Raw genomic sequence first — 13,346 nt, 5'->3', positions numbered from 1 at the left:
AGTCGGTAAAGGGTACGTGAGTGTAAATGTAGCCAGCAATAGGAATAATTTTCATTTTCACTCACACTTTACGTAATGGCTTGTTTACTTCATGTTTGTATGTTACGCACACTTTACGTAATGGCTTGTTTACTTCATGTTTGTATGTTCCGCCATTGGGATAATTTCATCCACCTTATTTAGGACAGGCCAAAGAATCATGACCACTGAGTTGTGTGGATAACTGCAAGGGTTAATAATAAGGAAAGGCGTTTTATGAAATACGCGAACATTGTACATAGATGTGTGAAGTAGTGGGATAGCTTACTTGGAGAGCTGTGTATTCCGCAGTTTGTTTTCCTTCATAGGTACAGTTAAGATGCAGAGGTGTAAATTGTTGTGTCTATTCTAATAGGTGTATTGTAGATCTATTCGTAGCCTCCAAATCAGCAGATGAAAGCTGATTTGTACTAATAGACTTTTGCCAATGGGCCTACTAGCCAAATACCTTGACGATACAATGCATTACCTCTTTAATAGATTATGTCATACACCCACTTCAAAGTTGAAAGTCATCTTTTATTGCACAATAAAAGATCACATACCATGTTTTGAATTATGTGATTGGTCCACATGGGAATACAGGAGCTAGAAAATAAAAATAAAAACAAAACAAAAAACCCACATCTCTCAAATGTTGCTGTTTTCAGAGTACTTTTTTCTTTTTCTTTTTTTTTTTTAGCATATGATCCCATAATACAGTGCACTTGGTTCGATGAAACTAAGAGCGTACAGTACATCCACTTAGTGAACACTGGCCTTTCAGTTACCGAATGAGCTGCAAACTACTGTCCTAAACGCAAGCAGCTGAAGAACAGAACTGTTAAGCATGCATACAGACACCCAATCTGAGCTTTATGCCATCCTGAAATGGGAGTGAGTTTTGTTAAGGGTGGTTGCCGAGGCCAATGCCAGCATGTCCAGGCATGCAAGGACAAACACAACAGAACACCTAAGAGGAGAGCCCTGCATCTTTCCCAATGCGTGCAGATATGTCAGTAATTATATATGCAGTCCAGCCACTGGCACATGACCACAGGATTGGAGTGTAAATTTAACCTCATGATTATAGTGACTGATCCAATCCTCTTGAATCACACACTATTGCACGGGTGAAGTGTTTTCAAACACAGAATAGCTTGCTCAGAACAAAGAAAATGGGCCTAACACTGCAACTTGAATCAGCCACATACAGTATTTTTGGATGCCGCTATTAGAACATGAAAGGTTACTTACTCGTTTCTTCAAATTCAATCCAACTACCATCTTAACATTTATTTCCCAAAGAGTAGTTTAGTGTACCTAATTCAGTGAGTTTAACATTACATGTTTTCCCATAAATGCCTTGGACCTGAAAATCCACATTAAAATTAAAATGCAATGATTTCACCAGTTCTATTGATCAGAAACATGAGTATCTGTGCAAAACGTAGCCCAACGAGGCATTGAGGACAGACATTTATAAAGTTACAGCCAGTAATGCTCGTGAAAGTATCACCACTTTTTTCCAAGGCATGTCTGTTTTTAGCACGTTTCAGACTAATGCTTTGCTTCAGTTGAAGGCATACCAACAAAAGAAACATCATAAACATTCATTGTGGGGAAAACAGTACTGCACTGGATGTGGTGAGGGCAAATCTTCGAAAACGGCAACCCTTATGCATACAGTAAGCTTGAATACAGGTAGATAAACAAAACTGACAGTGGTGTAAAATAAATATATCTGAAATAATATAAAAGTATTTGAAAATCAGTCTTGCCTTCTGATAAATTATTGAACACTAGCAGAGGAGTGAAACATGAGTGCTTTAACAACATGAATAAATATGAAGTTTTGAACTGTAACTTAACTCACATACTGCACATTTTAGGTGATTCAAGTTTCAACCAACAGAAAAGGCTTTTGAGATTAAGCATGGGTTTGTGTGAAAACATCACTTCTGTTGATAATACTTTTAATTTTGGTGGTCCATTTCTCCATATGGTAAGTCTATAATAACGGTTGTGGAAAGATTTGACACATTTTGAAGACCCTAGAAATCGGACAGCAAAAATCATGATTATTTGAACAGAACCTTTGTTCTCTTCAGCTGTATTCACACTGCATCTGTAATGTAACAGAAGGCCCCCAAAGTGATGTCATGTGAAAAGCTTATCAGAAGAAAGACCCTATTGATCAAATTAAATCTGGCACAACTCAAGACATCCTTACAATGACACGACAATCTGATCACAGGCTGAGACACAATCAACAACAGAAATCATGTTGAATGTTAACGGCGGATGATTCTTATCCATGACTAACCTACATAAAACCTGACACAATAATCATACCGACACACAAATATGGGACAGGACCTCTCAACAAAGAAAGTATAAGCAATCTGTCTATAGTGTTCAACAACTGTTTTCCAATTGTGCTTTAATTTCCTGGGATTTTTGAATGGTCGATTTGCTGGCCCCCTCTTCATTTTTATGGGAGTAAGATGATTTATTCATCACACTGTGAGTTTGACAGGGCCGGAAATATGACTTGTTGCAAATGAGGATCAGGAACTGACGTGACATTCATAGGCACGTACTCACATAGTCATACAACTAAGCCCACTAATGTCTATTGGGTCTGACTGTGGATGCTTTCTGTTTCAAACGATCAAGCCCTACACAAAATACTTTGATATATACTTTCCAACATGTAGATGTAACAAACATCCATATATAAAACGTTAACTAAATAAGGCATTGTATATTTAACATAACTGAGTGAAATAAATGAAATGATGCCGTATTTGGTGAAAGTTTGGCAAAGCAGATTTAAAAAAAAAAAAAAAAAAAAAAAAACTTAACCAAAAATAAATTATGGAGTCACAAGTTGTGACAAGGCAACAACAATCTTAGAACAGTAAAGGTGACGTAGGGAAAGACAAGATATAAATACAGGTCTACAACAAAATGTCCATGATGGGCCATGTTATGTGCAAGTGTGCGCATGCATCCACACATACACTCACCAAAAGAAAACAAATGCAACAGAATACAAGAATACAGTTACAGGTAAACATTCACCAAAAAGACTGTGCAAAAAAATATTTCATGTCTGAAAACGGAAAGGAAAAAAGTGAACTCAAAAAGTTATTCGGCCGAAAAGCCAAGTCTAAAAAGTACACCCAAAATGAGACCCTGTGAAATTCTGGGAAGAAAAAAAAAACTACCTTTGTATCCATCTAATGTACAGTTATGTTAAATACAGGAAACACTGTTACTGAGTTTGCCATATCTCCACTATGTTGCATCATAGTAGAGAAAAAAAACTAAAAACGTGGTGTGCTTTGTAAACAAAAGTAACAGCAATATACAGCTAAACAGATTTACATTTTCATTTAAGAAGTCCTAGCATGATCTATTGTACAGGAGCTGAAAATGCATCAGAGGGGAAAGAGACCAGACCAATCCCACACCAGTTAAGTGTGGGTGGGCACTTTCCACCATTCCTGCTTCTCACGCCTGTGGTCCTGCCAGGCCGCCTTCCCTTGCTTTGGACAGACCAGTGGGAGTGGACAGATTTTCTTGTTGTTATTGTTTCGTTGCCTGCTCTTTTCTTTTGTTTATCAAACGAGAACGCTTCCCTCGCTTGTCAGTGGTCCTCGCTGTGACCTTGGCCACCTCAATGTGGTGTCTCCTCTCTCTCTTTGCTCTCTCTCTCTCTTTGCCCCCTTGTGAGGCTCTGCTATGGCACTAGTGTTGGACACATCTCATCTTTTCTGGACACGTCTCACCTGCCAGCTACAATCACAAAGTTACACGTTGTGTGGCTGGGAACAAAAGGGTATTTTTCAAAGTGACTTTTGAAAATGAAATTACTTTTTTTTGTTGCTGCTGCCTGCATCCTATGAAGTACATGATACACGATCAAAAAGTCAAAATCTGGATTGTTCTTTGCCATTGATTTTAACACACTTTTTTTTCCTTATGTACTCAAATATCCATTGTAACCCATATGTTGAATCTGTTATACCTCTAACTCTTGTTATACACATTAAAATGTTGGCTCTTATATATTTCATTAAAATGTATAATGTTACATAGCAGCAACATGAGAAATCAGGTCCGACAGCAAAATCCACTGAGTCAAGGTCAACAACAGCTAATGACATTGCACAAGGCCTTCTCGTCTACATGTCCGCAGGCGTAAGACCCTCGCAAGAGAAACAAATAAGAGTTTTAGAGAACTTTTATCTATAACCCTGTAACACCATCAACACAATCACAACCTCTGGTCCCTTTTAACAGCCCTCCTGTGGTGCATTCTACACTTGCATGTTATTTATGCAATCGGTAGGCTTGATCACCTTGCATAACCATATAGCACTACATTATACCACAATGACTTCATTGATCCTCTACCGTACGCATACAGCTCCCAACAGACCAGGTGACTGGGCACCACACGATGCCCCTGCGCATGGAGAGAATGACTGCGGGTTTTGATCCATTTCTGTTGCTGCCATCATACCTGTGTGTGCACTTGCATGCAGAAGTGTCCGTCTTTATCTATTTTTGCTTTCCGAGGGGGGAGAGTGTTTCAGAGAGCACGTACATACAATAGGGACAGGAGTTCTATAAACATTAATATGTGGATAACTTAAGTCTTTACATGGAAACTGACAGACACTGTCACAAACTCCACTCCGCTGCACCGTAGAGTGGACGGGGGTGGTGATGGTTCCTACTGCGAGTCCTCCCTGGGTTCATATTCTTGCCTTTCGGTCTCGGGCAGTCTTTTATCCTTCCCTTCCACATCCTGCTCCTCCTTTTCCTCTGTTTGTCTCTCCTCCTCTTTGCTGCTGCACTCTATGGGAGCCTCAGGAGGAAGGGCGTTGCTGTGGTCCTCGTGGCCCTTGCTGTTTGTGTCTGTCTCCTGGTTTTGCGGCCCCTCTTCACTTGGGGCGTCATTGTCCGCGTCCGCCCGTATCTGCGGAGCGTCGCTGGGCCCTCTGGCAGGCGTGCTGTCCATTGGAGGGCTTCCGGCGCTCCCGCCCTCCGGAGCCCCGTCCTCTCTCAATTTCTTTCTCTTCCTCTTCGGGCTGCCGGAGCTGTCGGCGGCGGGCATCCCCGGCAGTGCCATGATGCCCCCATGGGGCAAGAACATGTGTGGGTACAGCAGTCCGTGGGACATCCCTGGGATTAGAAACGGGTTGAAGGTCAAGTGGCTGCCAGTGCTGCTGATGCTGCCGGCAGACACACTGGTAGGCGTGGTGCTGCTAACGGTAGCGGTTGCGTGTCCAACGGGAGGCCCAGGGGGCTTCCCTTCCACAGGTGCTCTGTCGTCCTTGCGCTTGTCCAAGCCCGAGGCCGTGGTGGAGCTGCAGCTCTCGGCCGGGGGGCTCGGACCACTGGTGACGGGACTGGGGCCGCTAGAGGGACTGAGGGCAGCAGAGGTGGAGGTGATCACCGTGGGGCCTGCTGAAGTGGACAGGGTCGTGGTGGGGGAGGAGGACGAGGGCGAGGATGACGAGGGCTGGCTCATGAGGCCGCTCACGCTAAACATGGGCGGCTGCACCGCCGCCATGCCGTGAAGCATCATGGGAAGCATGCTGATGCCGTTCTTGGCATCCTCTCCCGCTCCCGCTGGGACGGCTGCAAAGCCGTGTGGGAATCCCATCAGGCCTGTGAGGGGGATGCCCGGAACGTTCCGCAGGTTTTGCAGACTGACCAAGTCCATGCTTCCAATCAATCCCCCGTTCATAAACAGGGGCCCCATGTTCGAAGGAGACTCCGGGAGGATGGGTCCAGCTTTGACCATCTCACTGCGAGGCCGTCGACCCCTCCGGCGAGGCCCAGGATCTCGGCTAACAGGTTCTGTCAGGATTCGAGTGAACTTGCCCTCTGGCAGAAATCCCTGAGAACAGTATATGTGGGCAAAACACTAGTTATCAATCCTTCTAAGGCTGTGCTTGGACAGTATTTCGGCATTTAGCTTGGCTGTTTTAAAAAAGGTCTGTGGCATTTGTAGGTACTCACCGAATGTTTCACCACTTCAGCCCAGTCTGGAGCCACACAATATTCAGAGTTGGCATCCAGCCATCGAGACAGTTCCTTTATCGCTGGAGCCATAGCGCCACCCAGCTGCAACACAAGATATTGCAACTTTAGTTTGACACTTCAGCCTCAAGCAACCCAAAAATAATCATATTTAAGATGTGTAGAAAAAGATACACAGTGTTATACCACTGATGATAACTAGCGGGCAAACATGTCTTATTCCTAAATGAAAAAGGGAATAAATACTTTAATGCTTAGACTGCATCACTGCAGAGACCTACACCCTTGTAAGGAAAGAAAATAATAAATATGCACAAAAGGGATCCTTGACAACATGAAAGACCAAATAACAGCATATTTCTACTTAATACAAGACTTGAAATGTTAACAGCAGCATTCAACAAACAGTCATTAGTGCGGGTTAACATACACATTCAAAGTTGATTGCTTATTGGCAGCTGTTAACAGCTTCCAATAAAAAGGGAGACGGGTCCCTACCCTACGTCCTGTGCTCCTGTGTACTACGGGCACCCGCTCTTCTCCGGTCAGGGAGTTCACATCCAGCTTGGTAGGGTCTTTGCAGCGGTGCCTCCTCTGTTTTGGACGCTCAACAAAACTATGCAAGATGGCTGCGTTTTGGGACTGAATCACAAGCAGGAAGATGTGTTTTAACAATGACTTTAGCTTACACACAAATACACAATATTCTAACTTTTTCTTTGTATTTTTTTTGTGAATGGGCTGACTTATTTTACATGGATTTAACTTACGGAGGCAAAATGGGGGATTTCCATGTAGTTGGGGTTTTGTCTAAGCCACTCCATCAGACCCTTATTGGCTGCTTCTCTGTCAATCCCCAGGCTCTCTGGTGGTGGTGGAGGTGGCAGCCCAAGAGAACTAGAAGGTCCAGATGGACCAGGAGGTGCTGAGGAACGATCAGACTGGGTGGTAGTGGTGGACGACACCGTTGAATGGCTGATGCTATCCGGTCTTGGCTAGGGACAGAACATGAATGTTAACAATGTTTATGCTGGTGTGTTTAAGGTAAAAGTTGCTAAAGTTTACCTAAAATGACACAGACTTGCAACCCTGAGTTTGAGAATTGAACCCTTGCCAGCCAATTGTCAGGTAGTGACACTACTGCTGCTGCACCATACCCATAATGTTTATGTTTATGTTTAACCCAGGTCCAACATGCATTTTGTGCAAGCATGTATCCGTTCTCACTTCTAATCTGAATGCCAGGCCAACCTGCTGTTCCTGCACACTTAGTCCGTGGCTCCGCATGAAGCTGATGTCCGGCCCGTCCACATTTCTCCTGCGGCCTCGCCTCCGTCTCATGAAGTCGTCACGGCGAAGGCTGCCGTTGACGATCTGCCCGGTGACTGGGTGAATGAGGCCGGCCTGCAGAATGCCGGCCATGTCCAGGCCCAGAGAGCCCTGCATTGAGCTCAGGGTGGGCAGCTTATGTTGCGGTGGAGGGGGGTGAGAAGGTGGAGGAGGAGGAGGGGTGTGGACTGTATGAGTAATATGACCCACAGGGCCAGTCTCCCCGCCAATGCCAAGCTCCCCAGGGGGTTTGGAGAGGTCCATCGCCGCTTCCTGCCAGCCGTTCAACAGCAGCGGTCCGCCCCGATGTGGAATGCCAACCTGGATTTTCTCTCCGGTGTGGCAAGGCTTGCTGAGCACCTCTGCCTCAAATTCAAACCGCGGTCTTACTCCTGGTTGCTTGAGGTCGGACAAGAATGGAGGGGCCATCAACCTCTCCTACAATATAAAGTGAGATAGAGAGGGTTGCATGGTCACAAAAGTATGTTTGTGTGTCTTGAAAAGCGCTATACAAATTAAAAGTATTATTATTATTGTAGAGGAAAAGGAAAGCTATAACAATCTTATTGGATCGTAACAGCTGCTAATTCACAAAACCAAAAAAAAACTGAAAAAGAGTGTCAGGTATTGCTAAAAAGCATGGGGTTTATTAAAGGCGCTCTAAGCGATGCTGGGTAGCATCACTTATGTTGACAGAGAACTAGCTCGCTACTTCTTCCCCCTCCCTCCAGTGCTGCTTCCGTGCAACTGAAAACTCTCCTAAACGCGCATCTCGTCTGTGATTTGCTGGTACAGTTTGTTATGTTTTTATGGGCTAGGTTTGCCCAGGTTGTTTTTGTTGCCCTTTTTGGAGCCTGGGCTGTCCACAGAGATTGTGTTTTTTTACAGTGTATTCAGGACACAGACAGATAGCGGTTGGTTAGGTGATGTTTGCAGTAAATTACATAAAATGTTTTAGCCTAAAAGCGATGGCATAAACTTTTTAGAGCAGCGTTTCTCAAACTGTGAGTCGGAACTGGCGGTGAACTGGAAAAACAGGAGTTTTTAATTTATTTTTTATCTGTAGCCTGGGCCCAGGTAGCACCGATGCGCAATGGACACACTGTGTTATTCACAGGGAAGCTACCGTGTCAAGGCAGCTTAGTTAGTCCCGCCTACATGAGATTTTGAACGTTGTTGTGAGAGTGGTGAATTTCATCAAAACCGGCCCTTAAAAGCGCGTCTATTCTCCGCGCTTTACTTTAAGAGATGGTAGCTGACCAAAAGGCTGTACTGTTTCACAGCGAGGCAAGGTGGCTTTCCCGAGGTAAAGTGCTGTCGGCGTGTTTGAGCTCAATTAAGCCTCTTCTTGGAGGAAGAGCGCGCTGTTTGAATCTGCAAACCACGTTCACTAAAGAACATTTCTTGACAAAGCTGGCCTATCTTAGCGATATATTTGATATATCTTAGCGATACATTTGAGTTAAATGTCCAGTTACAAGGCAAAGACAAGCACCTACCTCACCTAGCAAATAAGATTACTGCATTCACCAAAAAAACTTGAGTATGGGACAGGCGCCTCGACCACGACAGTATTAGATTTCTGAGCGAAATCGCTGAAACTGATTGGGAGGCACTCTTGTGATCCCATGTATTAAACAGTAGGCCTACATCACATCCCTGCAAAGTTTATTTCAAAAATAATTCCCAACCAGCAGTGCTCAGTATGACTGGATTATGGATCCATTTAATGCAGCATGTTGGCATTTCATTGAATATATTGTACAATGCTGTAAAATGGCCTATGTTTCCTAATATGTTGCTGGAAAACAGAAATATGTGTGTTATGTATTTATTTATTATTATATCTGCAGCACCAGCTGATTTTAACTCTGTTGAAGAGGATATATTTAGAACTTGTCATTATTTCAATAAATTTTACAATTTTAAGCTTGACCTACCACTTTCTTAGAGCGATGAGGGACAGGTGGGGCTCGAGAATGCCCCCTTGATCAAAGTGGGGAATGAAAGAAAAAGTTTGAGAACCACTGATCTAGTTTGTTAACTACCACAGTCACGAGTTGGGTCGCGATAGTCTGTCATTTTTAAAAAGTGGGTCCCCAGAAAAAAAGTTTGAGAAACACTGGCTTAGAGCACCTTTAAAATGATGGTTTACCTTAGGCATGCGGGAGACAGTTGGCATGTTGAAGTTAAGGCTCTGGGAAGGCTGTACCCGGGCTGGCATAAAGGCAGCTCGTTGGTGGCCACTGTTGGGGGCACAGGTGTTTGCCAGGGTACTGTGCGACTCATACTGGCTGGATGAAGGCCATTTCCCTTTCAGAATAGCATGGCAAATACTGTCAAGGCGATTAATTATCACCCTGTCCTGAATGGAGGAAACAGAGCAATAAAAGACTCAGTGAAATGCTTAACTGATAGAGGAGCTATTCAAACACCGACACTGTAAGACAAGTATTTTTTCTTATGATGCACTGAAGAATAATTTCCTAATGACATCTCTATCTGATCTCACATTTAAGAAGACTTAAATTCTCTTCTTAGCCCTTTCTTTCTTATTTATACAGTAAAATCCTAAACAAAGGAATAACTTTTTTTCATTCATTCATTCAACCTTTATTTCATGCTCGGAAATACAGTTGAGGGCAGTCCTCTTTTCCAATGTGATGTGATGAACTTGATGCAGAAACTTATCATGTGTACCTTGGGCCATCCAGAGAATGAGTAGAGGGCTTTCTCCTGGAGGAGCTGGGCAATGGTAGGTTCCCGAACATCATGGAGACTGTCGGGCATTTCGCAGACTGACATTTGGGGAGCGTATCTTGGGGCCTCCACATAGCTGTCCACCATCAGAGCTGAAAATGACAGGAAGTGTGCAAAAATGTTAAAAATGGAAGCGAGCACTACACATATACATTAAAAGCATCCAATGAAGTTGTTTTCCTACTGGGCTCCCCCTACATTTGCAGAGTATTTGTATTTTACACAACTGTTGTAAAGTCAAGTCAAGTCGGCTTTATTGTCAATTTCTCTACATGCACTGGTCATACAAAGAATTGAAATTTCGTTTCTTACTTTCCCATGCAGACATAGACATACTTTAAATACAGACATAGACATACTTTAGACATAGACACAGCCATAGACAATACATTTTTTTTTTTTAAAAAACACTTAATGGCTTGTTCCCTTCCCCCAGGACACGGTACAAGTGGATTTGTTTACAAGCCGAAGGATAGCAACCGGCAAAGATGATATCTGAAGAGCCATGTCGACTAACAAGGTAATATTACACAATTTCATATAAATAGTAGGCTTGCGAAGTTGCAAGGCTGGTTCTCCATAGGCGGGTACAGTACGGCTGCGAAAAGCATGTTATTCTCCCTATTAGAAGTTATTTTATCATTCTATTAAGGTACAACAATGCATAGGATGCCTTTAGGTATATTGAATGTATACTCTCAGAGCAAGGTTGCACCAGTGAAAAACACATAGGCATTTAGAAAAAGACACATACAAAACTATGCTTTTCGAACAGCTGCATGAATAGTTGCCCTGACAACCAGATTCCGTTCCATTCATGCTGCTCTCAGATCAATGCCTTGCAAGGATTTGGAACAGTTTGGGTCTTGCAAAGCTCCCCAGTAATCTTGATTAAAGAGTTGCTGAGAGGGTGTCCGATTGGGAAACGAGCAGTAATATCAAACGTGTCACAGCAATGATCCTTGCAATTACCATAATTCACATATAAGGATGCCTGGGATCAGTGAGATTAATGTATATTCAGAACTGTGCCATATTAATTATTCCCCTGATTGCTGTGATTCAAACTCAAGGACACTGAGAAATGGGAGGGCTGGTCTGAGGATTAGGACATTTTATAAGACAATGGAAAGAGAGAGACATAGGGGCACTGCTGTGGGATGTTCCTTACCTGGGGTTTTCACTCTCTCTTGTTTTATCTCTTCTTTTGCTTCCAGCATCTCCGTCTGTTCTAGCCTGGGTGTGAGTGTAGTGCTGTCTGGCTCGAGGGCCTCAGGGTCAGGCTTGATCTCTGCAGTGGTTGGCTCCAGCAGCAGCTCCTGCTTAATGTGGACGGCAGTGCTGGGCTCTGGCGACGTGGGGGGAACTGACAGAGGGACGGACAGGGAGGGCGAGGCACAGGGAAGTGGGGACGAGGTGGGGCCTACAGAGGAGAGGGTTGGGTCACTGAGACTGCTCCCGATCACAGGCTCAGAGAGCCTTTCGCTGGATGCCTCCTCCGAGTGCACTTCGTGTAGTGACCTTGAGGGGGTCTCATAGGGCTCCTCCTCCGCGGGCTCCTCGGAGGGCACCTGTAGGGTTTCCTCTCCAGGCTGCTTCTCCTGAGGATGGCTTTCCCAAGGCTCCTCTGGTGGCACATCTGAAAGCCCCTTCAGCATAGACTCTTCCATCGGCTCCTCACAAGGCTCTGCGAGGTTTTCTTCATTATGCTCAGGGACACTTGCTTCGCTTAGTGGTTCCGTACTGGTCTCACCCAGGGCTTCCTCTGGAGGGCCTTCAGACGGATCCAGAGATGCTTCGTCGGGCCCCTGAGTTGTCCCGGTCAGGCTGTGACTATCCTGTGACAGCTCCTCCTTGTCAAACTCAAAGGTCACGCTCCCGGCCACATCAACGGGGCTGGGAGCACTGCGGGTGACGTCTGAGTCACTCAGCTTCTCATCTGGCTCCTCAGTGGGGCCCGTATGGGAGAGACTCATATCGCCCAAAGAGAGGGGAGTTGGAGCGTACTCTGGAGGAGGGCTGGCTGATAGGTCAGTCTGCTCGACCGAGGGCTCGGCTTCACTCAGCTCCTTAAACAGCATGAAGCTGGACGGCAAGGGGTCGACCGGGTTGCTCTGTGAGTCCGAACTGGGCATGCTCAGACAGTCGTTCAAGGCAGTGTCCACCTGGCCATCTCCGGGTGCATCTGACGAGTCCAGGAACTCCGACTCCAGTGCAGGAGCACCCAAGATTGGGTCGGCCTCGTTGAACATGTGAGCTGCAGCGGCATGGTCTGAGCTCTCCCACGGTGTTTGCAGTTCGTCCAGCTCTACGGAGGGTGCCATCAGCCCCGTCTCTTCAGACGAGCCCTGTTCACCCACCAGCACATCACTGCGTAGCTTCCCTGCAATGGAGTCAGCAATGTCCCCCTGAGTCCCGCTCAGCTCGCCCTGTACACCGTAGGAGTTGAGCATGCTCTGCCCTCCAGAAGCCGAGTTGAAGGGAAACCCGTTGAAAGCCTCTTTGCTGGGCTTACCATGGAGGGAGTCGGCAGCCAGTCCATCATGCTGCAGCGACGCCAGCTCCAGGGACTCCTCAAGGGGAGGGCAGTCCAGGAAACCCTCCCTGGGGCCACCGCCACCACTCATGGCCAGGGAGCCAACCGGGTCTCCAGCTACCACCTCAGTAGGATGGTGCACAGGACCATGGATGTGAGGGTGTCCATGGGCATGGTGAGATGGCGGAGTGTGGTATTCAGGAGGCTGTGGAGAGTGGCAGTGGCTGAGGCCTGCGTCATAAAGGCAGCAGTGGCGATGGGGCATGCCAGACATAGAGGCTGGCACGGGGTAGCCGTGGTTCTCTTTCCGCACGTAGTTGCGGTGGGCTTCCAGAAAGGAGAGCTGGGGATCATTGAGGATGTAATAGTCAGTGCGGCTCAAGCCATGCTTGGCGGCGCCAATCAGGAGGTCCCGGTCGTGTTTCCCGCACTCCCACCACACAGGCAGGTAGAGACTAGGCTGGCACAGCTGAAGTCTCTGTCCCAGCAGCGGGTGGCGAAGAACTTGCTCCCGAATTTTCCTCAGCAACTCAATGCGGTAGAGTGTGCGGGCCGCTCGCTCTTCAGTGATTGGTTCCACAAACAGAGCGTGGTCAATGGGACCTGAGAGAAGCAGAAAGGGACAGTGAGAAACAGTGAA

The 13,346-nt window shown here is 45.8% G+C and overlaps 1 protein-coding gene across 10 annotated transcripts in view; it reads right to left on the bottom strand.

Annotated features, from left to right (window-relative positions):
* Positions 1-537: 537 nt before the first annotated feature.
* The window catches only part of chd6 (chromodomain helicase DNA binding protein 6), a 39,631-nt gene continuing 26,822 nt past the window's right edge, over positions 538-13,346 (bottom strand). For 9 of the 10 annotated variants that reach the window (XM_048253918.1, XM_048253913.1, XM_048253914.1 and 6 more), the window contains 8 exons: positions 11,342-13,309; positions 10,111-10,262; positions 9,566-9,775; positions 7,309-7,848; positions 6,852-7,076; positions 6,580-6,723; positions 6,061-6,165; positions 538-5,938 (listed from right to left, as the gene is read on the bottom strand). In XM_048253918.1, the coding sequence (XP_048109875.1) occupies positions 4,766-5,938; positions 6,061-6,165; positions 6,580-6,723; positions 6,852-7,076; positions 7,309-7,848; positions 9,566-9,775; positions 10,111-10,262; positions 11,342-13,309 (4,517 nt within the window). In that variant the 3' untranslated portion in view covers positions 538-4,765. The remainder of the gene's footprint in view (positions 5,939-6,060; positions 6,166-6,579; positions 6,724-6,851; positions 7,077-7,308; positions 7,849-9,565; positions 9,776-10,110; positions 10,263-11,341; positions 13,310-13,346) is intronic. The other variant, XM_048253921.1, reaches the window with a different exon arrangement.

This window comes from Alosa alosa, chromosome 10, assembly GCF_017589495.1.
Source record: "Alosa alosa isolate M-15738 ecotype Scorff River chromosome 10, AALO_Geno_1.1, whole genome shotgun sequence".
NCBI classification, from domain to species: Eukaryota; Metazoa; Chordata; class Actinopteri; order Clupeiformes; family Clupeidae; genus Alosa; species Alosa alosa.
This window is presented reverse-complemented; position numbering and strand designations above follow the sequence as displayed.